This window comes from Xenopus tropicalis, chromosome 4 (genome assembly GCF_000004195.4).
Source record: "Xenopus tropicalis strain Nigerian chromosome 4, UCB_Xtro_10.0, whole genome shotgun sequence".
In the NCBI taxonomy this organism is placed as follows: Eukaryota; Metazoa; Chordata; class Amphibia; order Anura; family Pipidae; genus Xenopus; species Xenopus tropicalis.
Genome location: NC_030680.2, coordinates 91409010 through 91431377, shown reverse-complemented (window position 1 = coordinate 91431377; position 22368 = coordinate 91409010). Strand labels below are relative to the sequence as shown.

At 37.9% G+C, this 22368-nt stretch overlaps 1 protein-coding gene across 3 annotated transcripts in view; it reads right to left on the bottom strand.

Moving 5' to 3' along the window:
- eri3 (ERI1 exoribonuclease family member 3) overlaps window positions 1-20167 on the bottom strand; it is a 195741-nt gene extending 175574 nt beyond the window's left edge. The window contains exons 1-2 of one of the 3 annotated variants that reach the window (XM_002931440.5): window positions 20001-20167; window positions 3888-4174 (exon numbers count right to left, since the gene is read on the bottom strand). In XM_002931440.5, the coding sequence (XP_002931486.2) occupies window positions 3888-4174; window positions 20001-20154 (441 nt within the window). In that variant the 5' untranslated portion in view covers window positions 20155-20167. Of the gene's footprint in view, window positions 1-3887; window positions 4175-6921; window positions 6984-20000 lie in introns of those variants that run through there. The other 2 variants (XM_031900941.1, XM_031900942.1) reach the window with 2 other exon arrangements.
- Window positions 20168-22368: the final 2201 nt, after the last annotated feature.

Below are 22368 nucleotides of genomic sequence, written 5' to 3'. Positions count from 1 at the left end.
TTAGAGTGATCCACAAGATTCTCCTGAAACAGTAAAATTTGATACAGGTATATAATCCATTATCCAGAAACCCGTTATCCAGAAAGTTCCGAATTACGGAAAGGCCATCTCCCATAGACTCCAATATAAGCAAATCATTTTGATTTTTAAAAATGGTTTCCTTTTTCTCTGTAATAATAAAACAGGACCTTGTACTTGATCCCAACTAAGATATAATTAATCCCTATTGGGTTTAATAATCTTTAAATGATTTTTCGGTGGACTTAAGGTATGGAGATCCAAATTACGGAAAGAACCCTTATCTGGAAAACTACAGGTCCCGAGCATTCTGGATAATGGGTCCCATACCTGTACTACAATATAAAATATTTTAATTTGTCATTCCTCAACTTATTTTGTGTACCCAAAGAAATAGATTAAGAGACACTGGTCAAAGGGAATTATACAGCACAGGATACAACATGCAAGTATAGTTAGAATACATGGACATCTCAGTTTTTTGGGGGGAAAAATCTTAGTTATCTAGCTACAACAGGTCCATATATAATAGTGGATTGCTTACAATTGTATAACTCAAAATTTACAATTTCAATCATAATTTATCACGGAACAGGGGTTTTTTTGTTTTTGCTTCCTGACCAAAAAAAAGTTAATAATTGGTCACCTAATTATGATAGGTTATTAAAATAAAAAATTTAAGCAAATAAGGACATGTGGTAAAAATGATGAGTCATCAAAATTAAAATTTAAGTACAGTGTATGGTGAATAATACTTTTTCATGTATTTATTAGAAAGAGCCTTGTAGCATTAACACATGCAGGGTTTTTTTTTGGCATTTTAAAAAAAAAAAATGAAATGTGCAAGCAATAGAGCACAACCGTCATGAACACAACCAGGCAGAATTTAATGGAATCTATTAGTTGATGCATTTCAAATGTGTGGAAAACACAAAAGCAAACCCATGTGCAAGAGTCCTAAATAGAGACAGCATAGAATTTAAGATTTTGAGAACATGTGTTAACATGTACTAAACTGTGTTATGTACAACATGAGAAATAACAGCACAAATAGCCATAGGATTTACCCACAATGTATTCTTTTACCAAGAATTTTAGTGGAATTGAGATCTTTCGTCAATATGGGTGCTAAAAGTTACACCCCTTTGGTAAATCTGGTACTAGCTGAACTGGTATTGTATGCTTGTCAGTAAGTGAGAAAACAGTAGTGGTGCATGTGCAAGATTTAATTGGCTCAAATATGTGCTCGTCTGGCACAACACACAAAGTAAATGTCAGAATCAGCTCCTGCTAAAGTCTGGAGTAAAGTAATAATGAAGAGCTAGTAGGTGTCAGAAAATAATAAAACCTGTTTGAGAAACAGATTTATTAAGGGGTAGATTTACTAAAATTTAAATGTATCTCATTATATATTTTTTGAAACCAGGAATACATTTGTTTCCATTAAAGGACAATGAAAGGTTAATATAAATTAAAAGTAAGTCTAAAGGCATTCTTTTTAAGGACTTACTGCATATCTAAATTCCCAGGTCCCTGCTTGCTTCTCTGAGATATGGTGCTGGCAGCCTACAGCAGTGTGAAGACTACAGTGATATCACTGAAATCTCTTTCCCCTTCCTGTAGGCTGCCAGCGGCAGCATTCCTATTCTCTGAGCATGTGTGTAACTTGATCCTGTCTCCTGTTCTGAGCTACACATGCCCACCAGCCAATCAGAAGCTGATCTGGCAGAGGGGAGAGGAGGAGGAAATGAAACACATGTGCAGTATGAAGCAAAGAGAGAATACCTTTTTAGAGATGGCTGCCTGTTCTAGAAAATGTGAAGTAAGTGTGACTGAGTAAATATTTGATTAGGTGAGCCAAAAGTGTGGTGTTTTTAATAAACAATAGGAGGACTATTGGGCAGTATGCTTTTCAAATTTGGCTTGCATTCTCCTTTAAATCAAAAACTCTGAGGTGAAAAAACACGGAAAAAAGTTGCACAAAAGTTGCACAAAGGTCACGAAAAGCATGACTTTTAAGACTTGTTGAACACTAACTTTTTAGAAATATGCACAAAAATGTTCAAAGCAAAGAAAAGTTTTCCATGGAAGGGACATCTGTCTTTGACTTCTACATGACCTTGACAGGTTTTAGGTGGAGAATTTTTGGATTCGTAATTGTTGTGGGGGAAAAATGCAAAATAAATCTCAAAAAAAGTTCTGAATTTTTTCCTCTGTGACTTTTTCAGGGTTTCAAAAACCCTGACCCGAAAAAGTTGTGGGTTAGTAAATGCCACCCCCCAAATATCTACAATGAGTGAATATTGTGAGTTATGACAATTCCCTTTTTTTATGTTATTTCAATTGCAATATATATTTTACATTTTTTAATAATTTTATTTAAAAACAAAAAGAGTCATGGTTTCAATGGCTAATCAGCTTTATAGTTCACATTTTTAGGTTGTACTAAGAAAGAGTATCATTAGGTATAAAAAGTGATCATAGTAATATTACCAACAAGCCTACCTTTTTCTACATTTCATTCACATATTCATGAAACTATGCTTGCACTTAACAGCTTAAAACTGAAACAGTCAATGCTTAGTATTGGCTAGTAGTCAAAATGGCTGAAACCAGTCAACTGTGTGACCAGAATTCCAGAAAAAAATTACAACAAATAAAAAGCTTTAAAAAATACCTTAAAGGAGAAGGAAAGTCATTTTGGCATTTTACTGTCAATAGATTCGCCACATTAGCGCCACCCAAAACACTATATTTTTTCTGCAAAGAGCATTACCATACCTGAGTAAACAGCCCTAGAAGCTTTCTCTGTTCAAGATAGCAGCTGCCATTTTAAGTAGCTTCCTACTTGCAGCTTAGCCATTATAGCTCAGATTACAACTTCCTAATGGTGGGGGGAGTGAGTTTTATGAATTCTTATGGGGGAGGGCAGGAGAAGGGAGAAAGGAGAGAACTCCACAGACTCTTGCCCCTGGAATGAAGGAAGTCAGATACCCATTAACATGTTTACAAAAAAGGAGACAAGAATGTGACAATTTACATTTTTAAGCAAAAACACTACCTTTACAAATGTCCAAGGAAGGAGGACAGAAAGCTAAAATTTGGCATGCCCAAATTATACTACTATTTATTTTGACACCTACACCAATATGTACTTTCATCCTGTAAGGTAGGTACATTTCTGTGCATCACAATGGTCAAGACGTAAAGGCTAAAGATTATTAACCTGAATGGCTCATCTTAAAGGGGACCTTCCACCCTAAGAAATAATTTGAATTTTTTTTCTATTGTGTTTGTTAAGCAAAATAATCTTCACTTATGCTATATCAGTAATATAAATCTTGTTTCCTTCAGTCCTGGAATTACACAATCACAGCAAATAGGCAGGTGCCATTTTGTGGACACTGTTATTAAGGCAAGCTTTACATCACCCCAAAATGTGGCAAAATGGGGGACCAGATGCCCAGGCCCATGCACTGGCTACACAATTAGATGGTTAGGAGGGAGGGGGAAAGTGTGAGCTGAATTGAAAGTTAAAGTACTTGTCTGCCCCGCCTCTATGCCTAAGGCAGGCAATATGATTGAAAGCTGGGATTTTTAAATGCTTTTATAAATGGTTTGGATGTGTGTAAATTTCAAAAGGACCTTTATTATACAGTTTTTATGTCTGGGTGACAGGTCCACTTTAAGACATACACAATAAAGCAAAATCATTTTACCAATAAATAGCTAGGATGGGCAGATTCTGGTTTAAATCAGCGCTTTTGGCCTCAAACACATGGAAGAATGTTAGCAACTTTGGTCGAAACTTCATCTACCTGTCTGTACCCAGCATTAAGCTTTAAAATGTCCTTTTCATCCAGTTTTACCTGAGGATGGATCTGGGGTTTGTCACAGGTTGCCTCAAAGTCCAACACAAGAAAGTAGTGGTATCTCTGTGGAGGGAAGGATGTCATTGCTGCCACAGATGCCCCAAATCCTTGGCATCCCAGTTTTCTGTTTAGCATTGGGCCTGATCCTTTGCTAGCACCAAAGGAAGAAAATGTAGCAGAAGAGGGTGCTTTAAGAGACCTTTTAAAAAGTTGAGTGTGAAGTCTTGATGGTCGAATGTGGGCCAGTAAGTGCATTGAAGTCTCAGCTGCATTTACATGAGCACCTGACAAATAGAAAAAAATAAATTAACTTCAGTAAACTTAAGTCCAAAATAAATCTAACATATGTATGTATACAGAATGATAAAGTCAATAACTTTTATATAGGCCAAGGAACTATAATGCAACATCTAATAACCTGATCTTTTGCAGGGTTTTTATGCTATATGATTATAGTGGCAGCTGTATTAAAAAGAAACTATACATTTCAGGCCTTTATTTATAATCCTAAATAGAATCTCTCATACTATAAGATTTTTTAATAGGTCATTTATTATTATATACATTATCTGCTGGATAAGTATGCATTCTGAAGTCTTCCTTTAGGTGTGTATCTCCTTTACTTTCTTCAGCCAATTGGCAGCATTAGTAAAATTACTCTTCACATAATGCATGCTAATAACTGTATGGTCTATCCATAAAATAAAGGTTTAAGTGTCCTCAGCAGGGATGTTTATGTGAATAGAGCAAAATATTGGTGAAATATATCCTCGCTTTCAGACACCACCGTGTGACAAGGATATTTTTCATTTGTTTATTCTTACGTAAGAACTGATTTAATTATTGATTCAATAATGTCTTCATCTATAAAAACCATTGCATGTACATGAATGAAATCCATATCCTCCACATACACAACCTGTAAAAACACTGTCATCAATCTGTATGAGAAAAGTTGGCAATTTGTGCCCAGATAATATATTTAGCTATATATTTTTGGTATACTATTCAATATTTGGAAATCTTGGGACCAGGGGTTTTCCAGGTAAGGGATATTTATGTAATTTGGATCACCATAACAGAAGTCTGCTAAAAAAAAACCAAAACATTTAAACATTAAATAAACGGTTTTGATACCAATACAAACAAGGCAATCATTTTTAAAAAATGTAAATATTTGCTTAAAATGTACTCTCCGAGGTATGACATGACATTTTGCAGAAAGCTGTTTTTTTAAATAACTTCTCACTGAAACACATTGGATATAGATGCATAAGAAGAAGAAATCATCTAACATGATCTGATTAAATTTTACATTACTGAATGATGGATCAGATTCTGTAAAATCCCACAAAATCTGGTGCTGCTGCATGAGAACACCCTGTGGATCACAAAGTCTAACCCACCAAATCTGACAAGGTATAATATTATACATAGAAAGCAAGCTGGCTTAAATCCAACACAGATTTTTTGTTTAAAATTATTAACTAACTACAAATGTCAAATATAACACCACACTACTGATAGCATATTTGTAAAAAGCAAAAAAAGTTCTTCATAATACAATAAAACAATCTTTCCTACAGAGAAGTGTTGCACAGAAACTTTACTTGTCCTAAGGACAACAGTTAATCCCATGCAGCAAAAATCCTCCACACAATAAAAAGTGTAGCACAAAACTAAAATACAAGGTTTTTTACTCCAGTGAAATGTACCTAAAATCAGCATTAACAAACAATAGGGTTGATTCACTAAAGTGCGATAAATTGTATCGCACGTTTTTTTGCGTTAAAATAGACACGACAATTAGCGAGCGATTCACTATAGTATTACCGCATGCGTTAAGTCGCATATCGCATGCGTTCATTTTCGCGCAACCGCATACGTTAGTTTTAACGCATGCGTTAATTAGCGCACTGAAAAGAATACTAACGCATGATTCACAAACACTTAGGCGCGCTAAATATCGCATTAGGCCATGTGAAAAATAACACCTACTTGAGGCAGGCGATAATTATAGAGAAGTACAGTAAATGAGCTTTTGGCAATAAAATATGGACTTTGCAGTGTTATTTATTCAAGTCTGTGTTGGCCCTAGAGTGACGCAGCCTCCAGTTTGCAGGGAAATGGTCATTTTTAATACAGTAATTTTACAAAAGTACTGGCATGTATGGCTAACATGGCGTGCGTTTATTCGCACGACTATTTATATGCGGCTACAATTGATGAAATGTTTCGCCAGGCATGGATTTGCAGCGAGTTTTTGGACATGTGGCAAATTTTTCCGCGGCAAATTTTTTCATGCGTTTCGCAAAACAATCCACCAATGGCAAAACGCATGAAAAAATTTGCCGCGGAAAAATTTGCTGCACGTCCAAAAATTGTCGCAGGTGTCAAAAAATAATAGTCACGGGCAAAAATTTTTTTGCCCACACGACATTTTTGCCGTTTTGCGAACGGAACAGATTCGCTTATCACTAGCAGCTACTATTTATAAGCAGCTACTAATTATATGCTACCATTTATATGTGGCGACAATTCATATGCGGCGACTATACGCGGGCGTTAATTAGCACATGTACCGTCAAATACCGAAAATAGTCTTCGCGAGTTAAATAACGCATGCATTATCGTGCGTAAATTACGCAAGTATGCTTATAGTGAATCGTGCGTTAAGTCTCGAAAATTTAGATGCGATTTTTTAAAAAATTTTAACGCACGCTATGAATAGCGCACGTTTTAACGCACTTTAGTGAATCAGCCCTAATATATTTATTAACTGTTCAAGGTGGAGGATATGCTATATTAAAAGAAAAATAAATGTCTATGTTTTACTTTAGTAAAATATAATTAATGGAAATTATCAATTTAAGGAAAGCCTATAACACAGACCCCGACTTCAACATGCAGGTTTTAAATAAATGTCCTAAGGCTAATAAAGGCTGACTCTAAGGTGACAGTAAAGATGAAGAAACAACCTGTGAAAATAGCAAATATAAATATAAATAAAAGTAACAATTAGGGGTCTTACATGTTTACAATTTCTGAATCTCAAAGCATCCTCTGCCACATAAGACTAACCTTGATTAATATCTAAAAAGGAAAAAATGTTTTAAGTTCCTCCTAAATCATCATATATACACAGTGCATTTGTCACTGATTCTGATAATATGCAATTGATTGGTGCAGAGTTCATTAGGCGTGCTAAATGAGAAACATATCTGTATGTCAGGACAATGTCTACAAGAGCAAAGAGATGCCCCAATTATAGCTCTGGGGTCTGATAGCTAAAATGTCACAATGTTCACTAAACTAATCTGGTCAAATATTTTTTTTTTTTTAATCTCTCCTGAAGGGAAAATTTAAAACTGCTGATGTCTGACATATGTATAAGGTTAATTCACCTTTAATAACACAAAACAGATTCTTATCAAATGTGTCAAGGCCATAACTTCAGATTATTTCAGATCAGTAGTGTGGGTCATTAAAAAAAAAAAAAGATTATGTTATACGTACATACATATTCTATATATACACACACAAATCAAAAGCATTTAAGTCACATTTCCTTATTAAATTCAACTTAATGCTTAGTAATCCAAAAGATTGAACAGAACACTTTTTTTCGAATGTTGGTGGTGTTCTGTTCAATCTTTTGGATTGATGCTTAGTAATCCAAAAGATTGAACAGAACACCACCAACATTCGAAAAAAAGTTCATAACAAGAGTTTAAAACACAGCATAAAGGTGGCCATACACCTGAAGACCTGCTTATTTGGCAAGATTGGAAAATTAGTGGATCTTTGTCCCAGCATATAGGTGGCAGTATCAACTAGAAAGGGAAGTTTGAGAACAAACTTCATGTTGGTTTGAAAAACGTGAAGTCACTGAAGGAAATCTAGCAGAAAATTGGAAATCTAAAATAATTCCCAAAATTGAAGATATTCTTAAAACTGTAGAGTTTAATCTCAATGCAGAAAAAACCTGGGCAATCAGATCAGGAAATTTACAGTCCTTTCTGGTGAGATCAAGTTTATGGCATTCGATATATCCAGATACTAAATTGAATGATCTTAATTAGAGGTTATAAATCCCATAAATCTAATAAATCCAATACATCCTATAAACCCTCTCACAGAGATGGAGACTTTTCCAGTTGTGTACTCTGCATAACACAATAATTTATGAGGGAAGCGTACTGTTCTTAACTCTTAGCAACTGAATACAACTTCATTAGTTGTAGTATTAGGTGTAGTTGTAGTTATAGTTTTTACTGTATGTATACTTCCTTATTGGGATATATCAATTTATTATAGTAAAAATATTGCTCTATATTTTTGGTGAAGCAAAATTTCTTAATGATACAGCCTGACTATGTTCAATCAATCCTTAGATGGATGCGACTCCTAGGATCTCAGTAGTGTCAGTTTATACGCGTTTTGCACTTTTGAACTTACGCATTTTCAACGCGTGATTAGTATACCCGTATAAATATACGTGTACATAACAAATTTCTTAAGCAACAATATTAAATTATATCATATTTTATCATATGTTTACCAATTCTGAATGTATACGTTTTCAACTGCTGTTATTATTTGTACTGCAGATTATTTTTCTGCATAATTAAATATTTTAATGCCTTTATTTGGCTATAATGTTTAAAAAATCCCAATAAAAATTATTAAAACTGAAGGAAATTTAATCTGTTGTTGGCTCAGCCCACATTTCCTTGGACCTTGGACAACAGTTATATAGTAAAAACCACTGTGCAAAGTTTGGGGACTCTGGTTTTAATAGTGTCTGAATGGCAGCAATATAAATTTCCCCACTGAAAGTCAACAAGTGACATCCGATTGGCGGTTGGTGGCTGCACTCACTTTTTCTAACCTGGCACTTCAGTTACCCAGTGACTAACTCTGCAAAGTTTAGGGACCCTAGGATTAATAGTTAGAAAATGGGGGGCGCAAAGAAGAACAAAAAGCGGAAAAATAAGCTGAAGTCAAAGAACAGTATGTTGGGTTTTTCAACCCAACATAACAATCAGTTGCCAACATAAATGGGTAAATATGTCTTTCTAATTCAAACTACCAAAATGCAAGGCTTTGCTAAAGTTAGTGGCTTAGTGAAATTTCTAAACATCGCCTAGCTTCCAGTTTACAGCAACATATCTCCTACATTTATGTTTATTTAGCAATATTTGAATAGAGCCTTCAAAACAAAAATAATGCATAAGAATTTTTATGGTTACCAATCTAGCTGCTGCAAAATAAGCACCCTGCATGCATCTTAAGTGCCATAAGAGCCTCTAAGAGTACACGGTCCCCTGTAAAAAAAAAGTCAACCGTGAGATAAGTGGTCAAGTAATGTTGTAAAATTTTCAGTTTTTAAGGAAAAAACAATACAAAATGCAAAAATATAACAGTGTGTATGCATGGATGTACACTTTTAAAAGTTGTGCAACTGTGAAAATACATATATGAGAGTATGCAAAAGTGCACACAAAAAATGGAAGCCTCCTTGGCTTATGCAGCAGCAGCTTGTGTTGGGTCTTAAAGTTCTTGGCAGTTGGAACCTTTGTCTGGCAGCATTCAAGAGATATCAGCTTGGCAGGCAAAGGGTTAAATGTTATCTTATGTCAAGAGGGGAATTTGTTCTTTGTTTTTTCTGAAAACATCTTTTCAGCATTTGAAGGGTTTCTCAACCCAAAAACTGTTCTTTTACATAATTAAGAATGTGGTAAAGTTGTTTAGAATTATATTTAACATTTTTAATTGTTTTACTGTTATTTGCAAATTTAATAGCTGTAAACACAGTTTTTGGGTGGAGGACTTCTTTAAAGAGACTATGGAAATTACATTGTACACACGGGCTAGTGATGAGCGAATCGCGAAACAGCAAAAAATTAGTGAAAAACACTTAAGTCAATAGATAGCTTTTCTCACTCCAAATGCATTAAAGTCAATGGGTGTTTCTTCTCACTAAGTATACTGCAGTCAACAAGTGTTTTTTCTCACTCTTAATCAAGGATCCCCAACCTTTTATTCCCGTGAGCCACATTCAAATGAAAAAAGTTTTACCATGCTCATTGCTGATATAAGGTGTTTAATTAAGCCTTTACATTAAGACATAACATATATTTGTATTATTAAGCACACGGCCATTGTGAAATGTAAACATCTAAGAGCAACAACAGTTTAGTCCCAAAAAGATATTAAATCTCACAGAAAAGGGTCTCCAAGTAATAAAGGTCATATTGTGCATAAAAACTGACATGTTCTGGTGAAAACACTGTCCCAAGGTCCACACTGTCTCTGGAAGCAATGTCAACACAAAAATACTGAAACGTAGAGAGAGAGGTTGCCATTGGAAAGCAGTTTAACAGAAGACTGATATGCCATGTGCACTGCTAAGTGGTGTAAAGTTGGACCACTGAGGAATCAAGTCCACTAAATACTATATCCCACCAACAAATGCTTAAATATCTAGTGGGATGCCTTCCTAAAACAGCAAAGTCTGTTAGAGCTACAAAGAAAAAATAATTTCATATTATTAGTTGTGGTTTTTGAAATGAGATGCTTGACAGACAGGTGTCTAGATGCTTTTGGCCATCAAAAGAAAAAAAAAAAAAGTTTTTCTTGCCTCTAAAAATAATACACTGATTGTTTGTATCTGAAATACCTTGAGGGTTATGGCTGAAATTTAACAGCAAATAAAACAGAATGCCCCTCTACTGCTATTTGTGGCTTTAGACCAAGGACATTCTTGTTGTCAAACAACTTCAACAAAACATGATACATGTGCCATATACTAAACTCTGCCGACTTTGACTTTCAATGACCAAAATATTGATGCAGTATGGACTTCTGGTATTTATGAAGCAAGCTTAGGAGCGATATCCATCTAAATTCAAAAACATCAGCCATTCAGGCTATTGACCAAGCATTTAATTCTGGGTATTCTGCATACCTGAATTTATTCATAGTTACATAGGGTTGAAAAAAGACCAGAGTCCATCAAGTTCAACCCATCCATGTAAACCCAGCACACACAACCCACACCTACCAATCTATACACTCACATACATAAACTATATATACAACCACTAATACTAACTGTAGATATTTGTATCACAATAGCCTTGGATATTCTGATTGTTCAAGAACTCAACCAGGCCCCTCTTAAAGGCATTAACAAAATCTGCCATTACCACATCTCTAGGAAGGGCATTCCCCAACCTCACTGCCCTCACCGTGAAAAACCACCTACGCTGCTTCAAACGGAAGCTCTGTTCCTCTTATCTATAGGGGGGGGGGGGGCCTCTGGTGCGTTGATCATTTTTATGGGAAAATAGAACACCCCTATCTGCCTATAATCCCCTCTAATGTACTTGTACAGAGTAATTATGTCCCCTCGCAAGCACCTCTTTTCCAGAGAAAACAACCCCAACCTCGACAGTCTAACCTCTTCCATCCCCTTAACAAGTTTAGTTGCAGTCTCTGCACTTTCTCCAGCTCATTAATATCCTTCTTAAGGACTGGGGCCCAAAACTGCACTGCATACTCAAGGTGAGGCCTTACCAAGGACCTATAAAGGGGCAAAATTATGTTCTCATCCCTTGAGTCAATGCCCTTTTTTATACAAGACAGCACTTTATTTGCTGTAGTAGCCACAGAATGACAGCGCCTGGAATTAGACAACGTGTTATCTACTAAAACCCCTAGATCCTTCTCATTTAAGGATACCCCCAACACACTACCATTCAGTAAATAGTTCGCGTTTATATTATTCCTACCAAAGTGCATAACTTTGCACTTATCAACATTGAACCTCATTTTCCAGTTTGCTGCCCAGTTTTCTAATTTTTTCAAATCGCTCTGCAAAGCGGCAGCATCCTGCATGGAACCTATAGTTTTGCACAATTTTGTGTCATCAGCAAAAATAGAAACAGTACTGTCTATGCCCACCTCCAGGTCATTAATAAACAAGTTAAAAAGCAAAGGACCATGGACTGACCCCTGCGGTGCTCCACTAACTAAACTGGTCCAATTAGAAAATGTTCCATTTACCACCACTCTTTGTAATCTATCCTTCAGCCAGTTCTCTATCCAAGTACAAATATTATGTTCTAGGCCAATGTTCCTCAATTTGATTATTAACCTTCTGTGAGGTACTGTATCAAACACTTTAGCCAAGTAGATGACATCAACTGCCATTCCAGCATCAAGGTTCCTGCTCACCTCCTCATAAAAGGCGACTAAATTAGTCTGGCAAGATCTGTTACGCATCAACGAATCCTGAAAAATTATGTGAAGAGGCTTGGCAGCGCTCAGCTCATTTAATACCCTGGGATGAATCCCATCCGGTCCTGGACCTTTGTTTATGTTTACATGTTCAAGTCTCTTTTGAATCTCCTCCTGAGTGACCCATGCGTCAGTAGCTAAATTACTAGAACTGGGCATATTAAAAGGGAAGCCTTCATTAGCTGGCTCCTCAGATGTATAGACAGATGAAAAATAAGAGTTCAAAATTTCTGCTTTTTCCCCGTTCTCATCAACCAACTTACCCCCCCGTGATAATAAGGTTCCCACCCCTTCTTGCTTCATTTTTTTACTATTCACATAATTAATCTGTGAACCTGCATGCAATTAAAGGGCTTGTAAAATATATTTAAAAAGGTCATGTCCCACACACCTGACACCCTAATCTTAGTAACTGACATGAGCACAAAGCATGTATTAGGCTGATGGCAGATGAGGCGTAGGCCGGATATTTTCGGCAAGTGGAAAAGCGCTTGCTCAAAATACCGCCCTACGCCTCCTACATGTACCTGCACCCGAATGAATGAGATACGCGCGGGTACAGGCACATGTAGCTGAAATACGCATAAAAACGCGAGAAAAAGCCTTGCGTTTTTATGCCTATTTCAGCTACATGTGCCTGCACCCGAGCGTATCTCATTCATTCGGGTGCAGATACATGTAGGAGGCGTAGGGCGGGATTTTCAGCAAGCGCTTTTCAGCTTGCCGAAAATATCCGCCCTACGCCTCGTCTGCCATCAGCCTTAGAGCAGATCCACATCTCTCCACCTGTCTGAAAGAAGCAGATCTGCTCTAGTACACACTGCTGTGTGTAGCTACACTGAGCAGAGCGAAAGCAGGAGGTTGCTAAAACAGGCATTTTCAGGCTGATTTCCACCTCCACTCTGCTCTGCATAGCTGCACTCAGGTGGACTCCAATGCAGCTACAGGGCTATGCGTATTAGAGCAGAACAAACACTTTGTGTGACCAGGGTCTAAAGGTTAAATGATGCTAGAACTGAAAGCAGTAGCCATAAGAAGTGTCTGATGACATATCTGATTGTATTGCAGATATATGCAGACAATTTAATCTTAGATTAGTAAATATAACACATTAAATAAAGTCTGGAAGCACCTCATATTCATGGCTTAGTAAATTTAGAAGGCAAATACAGGGTTCTCTGGACACACAGGGTGGCAAAAATGTGTCCATCTGCTTTATGATCTGGTAGGAGATTTAAGCTGGTTTCGTACGATATTCGGTGCGTGTATGGCATGTCGGCGAGTCGACCGATATCGCAGGAAGCTGCTGATATCGGACGAATCGCCGATCGGCCAGGTTAGAAAATTTTGATCGGGCGCCATAGAAGGCGTCTGACCAAAATCTGCCGTCAGGGCTGAATCGGCAGAAGGAGGTAGAAATCCTATTGTTTCTACCTCCTTATCTGCTGTTTCAGCCCTGACAGTGTGTGGCGGATCTGACGATGTTTCGTGCGACCATCGCCACGTGTATGGCCAGCTTTATTCTTGAAACATCTGTAAACTGATGTTTATCAGACCTTACTGACCTTTATCATAAGCTGTTTTGGGCAGGGCCCTCTAACATTTGTATGGTTTACATTTATTTTTTTCTTTGTGTGTAATCTGTATATTTAATGTATGCACCCATTTATTGGATACTGCTGTAGAATATGCTGGGGCTAAAAACATATGTAGAAATTCCATATACTGACTTCAAAGTTGTGTGAAGATTACCATATTGGATTTTGTTAAGCGTGCCAGTGACACCGCACATGCTCAATGTGCTCTGGCCAAATGTCGAGAAGCTAAACTTAGGGCTCGTCCCAAATCAAACACAAAATGAGGTTCATCTATTGTAGAAGCTGAAGCTACAGGGCTAACTGTAAAATTCTAATGCAAACTGCATTGGTTTCTGGGCTGTCATGTAAGAAGAATCTAAATAAATTACTAATCAGCCTTGTATTTTCTATTCTATATAAACAGTATATTTTGAGTTAGCCCCTAATCTCAGTAACTGACAGGAACACAAAGCATGTGCAGTGAATCAGCAGAAAAGAAGACAGGGAGCTTTAGAGGCTCAGCTAAAGGGCTGTGGCTGCCTTGGGTTGGTACAGAATCTCAAACATAATGGGCAGCATTTTTGACCTACTACTTTTTTAAGCTTTAGTTCTCCTTTAATTATAATAGTGATGATAATAGTCATGTCCCCCTGCCAACAAACTGAGCCATGGCTGGGCTGTCCAAATAGATCAGATAGCTTGGCTATTCATGTGTATGGTAGAAATACAATAGTTACCACTCAATGATTCAAGGAGCACACCGGGAACCTTTAAAAAAAAATCTTTTATTTATCCTTTAAAACATTACAGACTAGGTTAACGTTTCGGTCTCCTTTTAAGACCTTTTTCAAGACCACATCTCAAATGGCGTCAGTGCGTGCATAGATATACAAACAGGCTCACACCCAACCAAGTGTTTTCACCCAGTCACATGACAAACCTAACAGTTATAGCCCTGCACCAAGGAGTATTGATAACACCAAAGATAGCAAGAAGCTAAAGTATATTGTATACATCATTTCAAGTGTAGAAAATGACATCACTTGAGATGTGGTCTTGAGAAAGGTCCTAGGAGACCGAAACGTTGACCTATTCTGTAATGTTTTAAAGGATAAATAAAAGATTTTTTGAAAGGTTCCCGGCGTGCACCTGTCTATCCAGGTATATATGTATTTATTATACAAATAAGATTTAAGGGTGTTTACATATTAAGGTGGCCATACGCCTTTTGGCTGCTTATCAGCCCTTGTAGGTGCACCAACGACGGGCCTGCCCGACAAATCGGACAGATATGAATCGGGCATGTTAAAAAATGTAGTCCGATCGGGGACCGGATCGGCTCATTGATGCAGTCCCCGAACCAACTGCACCCATTACCATCATTTTAATTTGCAAACGACCAAATTAGCCTAAATTTGCCCGATATCGCCCACCCGTATGTAAGGATATTGGGAGAAGATACGCTCGCTTGGTGACCTCTCCAAACGAGCGGATCTTAATGTGTATGGCCACCTTTAGATATTATCAGGATACAACTAATGCAAGCTTCGATTACATCCAATTTAGAACATGGTTGCTAAGTGCCCTCCCCCTTGAACAAGGGTAGTTGAAAACAATCCTCTTTCACCAAACTGCATATCCCACCTTCTACTGTCCTGATTCTTGAATGGAATGCCTTAGAAACCATGCCCAACTCCCTGAAATTAACTTATAACCAAAGTTTGACATACAACCTCATAGTAAGTCACTAAGTTAACAGAATGGGTGAAGTTGCAGGGAGACACAAGATTCCAGACCCACTGGAAGGATGAGTATTAGAGGGGCATTGTTATTACCTATTTATATTCTAAGTAGATGTATTTTTGTTTTGTATTTGTTATTTTGAATGTCTATTATTACTGTAGATGTGTCAATAGCTTTTGTCAAATAAATGTATATTTTGATTGATCTATATCTTGTACTGATGAATCCTCATACCAAGAATACTTATGTACATATAGGAATATACATATTTATGTAAATATAACCTTGAGAAACACAGTCATCTATCCCAGTAGGTGTGGCCAGCTTAAATCCTATAAATGATTTCTTCCACAGTTCAAAAAGTGTGGTCTGGCACCTGCTTATCACAGCTCTGCTTGTTAACAAAAACTGTGGGTTTAGTGAATTCCTACTTATGTGGCAAGGTGTAAGCAGATTCCTTGCTCTTACTGCTTCTTATGCTACCTATATTTCCAGTCCTCTTTTTCTACATTGAAAGTGTGGGACTCACACTTTTCTATTTTTAAGGTAACTGCATTTCAGTTGAACTTGCTGCAACTTTTTCTATGAAGGCACTGTAACAATGAATACAGCAGTGATGCCTGCACTCACTCAACTTAATTAACCTTAAATTCTGTAGATATGTTTCTAATGTTCTAATGGGTTAGGCCTTGATGAGCCTGTTCGCATATGTGTGTGTGTGTATCTTTATATAATGTCACGCCACTGCAGTAACATCTAGAAACTTGTTTAGATTAGCCTAGCGTAGTTAGGAAAATTAATGCAAATATCTGATTACCTGCTGCACCTATAGTGAATGTTACATAGGGTCGAAAAAAAGTGTCCATCAAGTTCAACCCTTCCAAGTAAACCCAGCACACACAACCTATACATTCACATACATAAACCATACATACCAACATCAATACTAACTGTAGATTTAAGTATCACAATAGCCTTGGATACTATGCTTGTTCAAGAACTTATCCAGGCCCCTCTTAAAGGCATTAACAGAATCTGCCCTCACAACATCAATAGGAAGGGCATTCCACAACCACACTGCCCTCACCTTGAAAAACCACCTACGCTGCTTCAAATTAAAGTTCCATTCCACTAATCTAAAGGGGTGGCCTCTGGTGCACTGATCGTTTTTATGGGAAAAAATAACATCCCCTATCTGCCTATAATCCCCTCTAATGTACTGAGTAATCATGTCCCCTCGCAAGAACCTTTTTTCCAGAGAAAACAACCCCAACCTTGACAGTCTAACCTCATAGTTTAAATCTTCCATCCCCTTTACCAGTTTAGTTGTCTCTGCACTCTCTCCAGCTCATTAATATCCTTCTTAGGGACTGGAGCCCAAAACTGCACTGAATACTCAAGGTGAGGCCTTACCAGAAAAAATTATGTTCTCATCCCTTGAGTCAATGCCCTTTTTTATACAAGACAGCACTTTATTTGCTTTAGTAGCCACAGAATGACACTGCCTGGAATTAGACAACTTGTTATCTACAAAAACCCCTAGATCCTTCTCCATTAAGGATACACCCAACACACTACCATTAAGTAGATAACTTGCGTTTATATTATTTCTACCAAAGTGCATAACTTGCACTTGTCAACATTGAACCTCATTTTCCATTTTGCTGCCCAGTTTTCCAATTTTGTCAAATCGCTCTGCAAAGTGGCAGCATCCTGCATGGAACTTATAGTTGTGCACAATTTAGTATCGTCAGCAAAAATAGAAACAGTTTCTATGCCCACCTCCAGGTCATTAATAAGTTAAAAAGCAAAGGACCAAGAACTGACCCCTGTGGTACAACACTTCCTTCAGCCAGTTTTCTATCCAATTACAAATATGTTCTAGGCCAATATTCCTCAATTCTATCATTAACTTTCTGTGAGGTACTGTATCAAACGCTTTAAGCAAAGTCTAAGTAGATGAAATCCACTGCCATTCCAGCATCGAGGTTCCTGCTCACCTCCTCATAAAAGGCTAAACTAAATTAGTCTGGCAAGATGTTACGCATAAATCCATACTGGCACAAACTTAATAGTATTGTGATTTGCAATGTATTCAAGTATCCTATCCCTTATTACCTCTTCCAAAAGCTTCCCAACTACTGATGTCAGACTAACAGGCCTACAGTTTTCAGGCTGGGAACAGCTGAGAATGTCACCCCTAAAAACACTTTAAACCCCCAAAACTGGATTTGAATCCTCCTCTTTTGGGAACTGAGCTTAGCACCACCTTTTAAATGTAAGTGCCTAAAAATATAGGGGATTGAATATATAAAAAATCAAGGGAGTAGGGATTTTGTCCTTGCATTATCAAATAAAAATGCCAAGTAAGGGCTAATTCCAGCGATGGTCTGGGCCTAGGGAACTGGGTGGGGGAAGGTGATTCCTAACCATACTAGGCATATCCCATGAAGCTGAGCATTTACAATTGATTGGGGGTGTCAGCCAGGTTCTCCAATGAATTAGAGAGAGTGCATTCAAACTTTACTTTCTTTGGACTCCACTTGCTTTTATTGTGTTGATGAGACGGAAACCTCAATAGGAAAAACAGTTGATGGTAGGTAGGATTAATCAGCAGGTTGGATTTGCTTGTCACATGCTAAATAGCAAAATCTTATATGTTGTTAGCGGTTACTGCACCTAGGCATACTTAATTACTTTACTTTCATATGGGGGTTGGAGATCTTCAAAACAGGAACAACATCTCTGAAGTTATTATACTCTGAGGTTAACTTTCTAGGAAGTAATTATTTAATGTGAATGCATTGTGTGAATATACTGTGTATCACCCATAAGTAACATCTGAAAAGTCTACTGACATAACCTGCTGATAAGAGTCAGATGTAAAGCACCACTAATAACACAGTTTAAGTATAGTTTAAAGTAAAACTGCCACCCAAGTTACTGAAGATCTGCAAAGTGTACATAAGAAGTCAGTGTGGAAACCATTGCTTCATTACAACAGCAAAGGTTTAGCTGAGAGAGCGTTGTGTAACACATAACACAGATTTTGCTTTGGAGCAGAAATGGCAGGAACCCAGAAAACCAGTTCCTACACAGAGTTACACATATATTACACAAAGATATTGTTAATGTTAACTAAGTTAAATCTCCTGTCTGCAGTAAAATTTCTGTATAGCACTTAAAAATCTGCTTCTATAAACAAATGAGGAGGGTGCTACATTACTGAGGTAGTTGATTATATACACTAAGAAATAAAACTATACCCACATTGATAAAGTAAAAAACTGCTTGTGTCAACTGAAATGGGAAAAATGCAGTGATGAGACCTTTAAGCTTAAGTTTTAGGAGATGGACATGAGCATACGGCAAAAGTCTTATATAAAAAGGATAGTTTACCTTTAAAAAAATATTTAGTATAACATACAAAAAAAAGCATTATTCTGATGCTATTTGCAACCGGCCCTTCGGTTTTATATTTTGTATTTTTAATTCTTTAGCTTTCTGTTCAGCAGCTCTCAAGTTGTAATTTCAACAGCTATGTAGTTGTTGGTCAACTTACCCCAGCAACCAGACAGTAATTTCAGTGACTGACTGGGTGGTAAATATGAAAGGGCCTGTCTAGAAAGATAAGTAACAATAACATTGTAGCCTCAGATTGTGACAAGTTTATGGCTGCCAAGGTCAGTGACCCCAACAGCATTTTAAACTGCTAGCTAAAATGAGAAGAGGAGGAAGGCAATTCAGAAACTATAAGACATTAAAATGTATTAAACAGGACATTTTACAACACACTAACAATGAACTAAAGGAGAAATGTCCCTTTAACAGTAAGTCTCTTGTTTTAATGTTAATTTTGTTGGAGGGGGAAGAAGCTATACCCCAACTGCAGCCCCAGCCTGCTGCTCCCATACAGATCATGGACATTTTAGAACAGCAGCAGGAGGGCCTTGCAAGCTTTCTCGAAAGATGAACCTGTACATGAAATATATGTTAATAACGGTGAGATTACAAAGGCACCAATGTATTAAGGCCTAAGCAACAATAAATGAAGGCATAAATCAACGTGGGACAAGTAAAGAAGCAGTGGTGCAAACGATGACTGATATCAGTATGCAGGTACGTGGGCCACTTCCATGCCTAAACCCTTGTATAGGCCAAATGCTTCGGCATACCCATGTGCAACCAAGTTATAGCCACGTCTCAGTCCTCACACTCCCCTCGGCCGCCCCGCCTCAGGGCAGGGGGTCTGTATTTACGTGTGCTGCTTTGTCTTGGGGTCCCTCTCCGCTCGCCCCTTCTCACATTCCCTATCAGGCCCACACACGCTCCCTAAAACCAAACATAAGATACAGCCCTGACGCCTAAACACAAACCAAACCTGTTTGGCATTTCCGTCCCCCAATTGAGACACATATATGTACATTAGTGCAACACATGAGGGTCTCTTCCCCTTCTCATGCACACAAAACACCAAACGACTCACCTCTCACTCTCCCCCTGCCTATAGAGACGGCCGTGACAGGCAGACTTCCCCCACCAACCAGGAGAGCCGCCGCCGGCGCGCTAAACCAACCAGCGCTCGAACGGGCGGGGCAAAAGAGCAGAGTCTTTTCTGCCACTTTCCTGCACGGATTCATGTGGGAATGTTAATCCAACATGGCGCTTCCGAGTTGCATGCTGGTATTTGTAGTTTTATACTGTCATGTACTTCTATTTCTTTAAAGTCTACCAAGTGTCGTTCACTACATAATTTCTGTTCATTTATGAGCTTGTTATTTAGGTCTATCTTAATATCAAGCAATATTGTATTTTGTTTAATAAAGTTATAATAATCATTGGGCCTAAGCTATTCCTAAAACCCTTTATTAGTCCTTGCTATGATTTTACCTTGCCACCATTCTTGCCTTTATAGAGCACTGTCCTTCCATTGTCGTTGCATATTTGATTTCCTTAAGCGTAAAGGAACATTAACACAAAAAATGAAAATATTTTAAATTATTTAAAGTATAATAATCATAATAATCATTGTCCTGCACTGGTGTGTTGCTTGGGTGCATGTAAGGGTAGCCACTCATTCTGAAACTGGAGAAAAGGCAGATAATCTCTGTAGAATACAATGGGTTTAGATTCTAAAGGCCCCCATACACGGGCCGATTCTAGCTGCCGATATCAGTCCCTTGGACCAATTTGGCAGTTAATCGGCCCGTGTATGGGCACTCCCAACGGGCCTGCCCGACCGATATCTGGCCTGAAATCAGCCTGATATCGATCGGGCCGGTTAGAAAATCTAGTTGGATCGGGGACTGCATCGGCTTGTTGATGCTGTCCCCGGACCGACTTTGCCTATACTCTTCCTTTTAATTCAATCGTTTGGCCCCAGGGCTAAACGATTTAATTAGCCTGGAAGATCCGCTCATTTGGCAACATCACCCAGCGAGTGGATCTGAAGGTGTATGGGCACCTTAAGAACTGAAGTCGTATTTTACAGAGCTTATCTGTTATCTGCTAATTAGTTTTTTTTTTTTCAAATTATGTATATTTAATTTATTTATTTCATGCAAATGTTTATATATTTCAAGCATATTTCTTGTAAAAATTTATTTTTTTTATTTAAGAAATCATCTCTGTAGCCTTACAAGTGCTTTTAGAGCAGAAAACATATAGACCAAGAAACTGGGCTTGTTAAAAAATGGTCAGGTTTTGGGGCAGATCAGGCATAGATATAGAAATGTCTAGGCAGGTATATGGGACACCATAATTCCCCCAGCTCATCCAGCAATACAGCCCCATCTTAGTATTCCGTTACAAATAAAAGGGCATAAAAGATCATAATAATCCCATAAATTAATTAATTTATCTTTTTCACTTAGATCAACAATATTGGTTGACACTACTATGCCTATTTATTAAAGTACGATCGGTCCGAACTGACTTTTTCATACCTTGCGTATTTTTGCTGATTTTTTTATCTAATTTGCGCAACTTTTTCGTACTGTGCGTCAAAAATTACGCAACAAAATCGTATTGCTGTGCCGAGTACAAAAGTTTCGGATTCATTCAAGCTTCGGTATCGTGACTTTCCTTTGGCCACATTGGAGCTGCAGAGTGCCATTGAGTCCTATGAGAGGCTTCCAAAATCATGCACTGAAGGTTCAAAGTCGAAAAAAAATTCCCGCCATTTACGATCATTCAATATGAAAATTACGTGACTTTTGGATCTCCAATACAATATTATTCTGGCTATTCCGATTTTTACATAAGCATTTTTGTGATATTTGCAATCATCTGAAATTATCATATTTAATCAGAATTTTTCCCAATTCAGGATTCGAACTCGTACTTTCACCACTGCACTAGACATTACAGGGTAGTGTGTCCTCAGGCTGTGGTACACGATGCAATATAAAAAGAAAATGGTCTACTATGAATTTGTGCTTAAAATTCAGTGAATGTTTAGTTCTGGTAAATAAAGTATTGTATCACTAGGACATCATTTTAGAAAAACCTATTTTGCTCTGCTAAAGGCATCATTACAAAACTGTGAAAAAGATTTTTTTTTAAATCTTCAAAGCAAATAACACAGAATAAAAATGTTGTCTCTTTAAAATGCTGTTGAATCAACGTGTTTCTTGGTTAATACTGATGGCAAACAATCAGGGTCGGACTGGGGGGTGAAGGGCCCATCGGGGCCCACGCCCATAGCCTCCCCCCCCTCAGGGGCCCTTCTAACCCCCCTCGCAGGGCCCCCCACCTGACGTCCTTCCCCCGAGCGCGTAAATTTAACACGTCGGGGCAGGAGCGGTGGGGCAGGGGGAACGCCGCAAGGGTCGGGTCTGGGCCGCTGGGGCCCA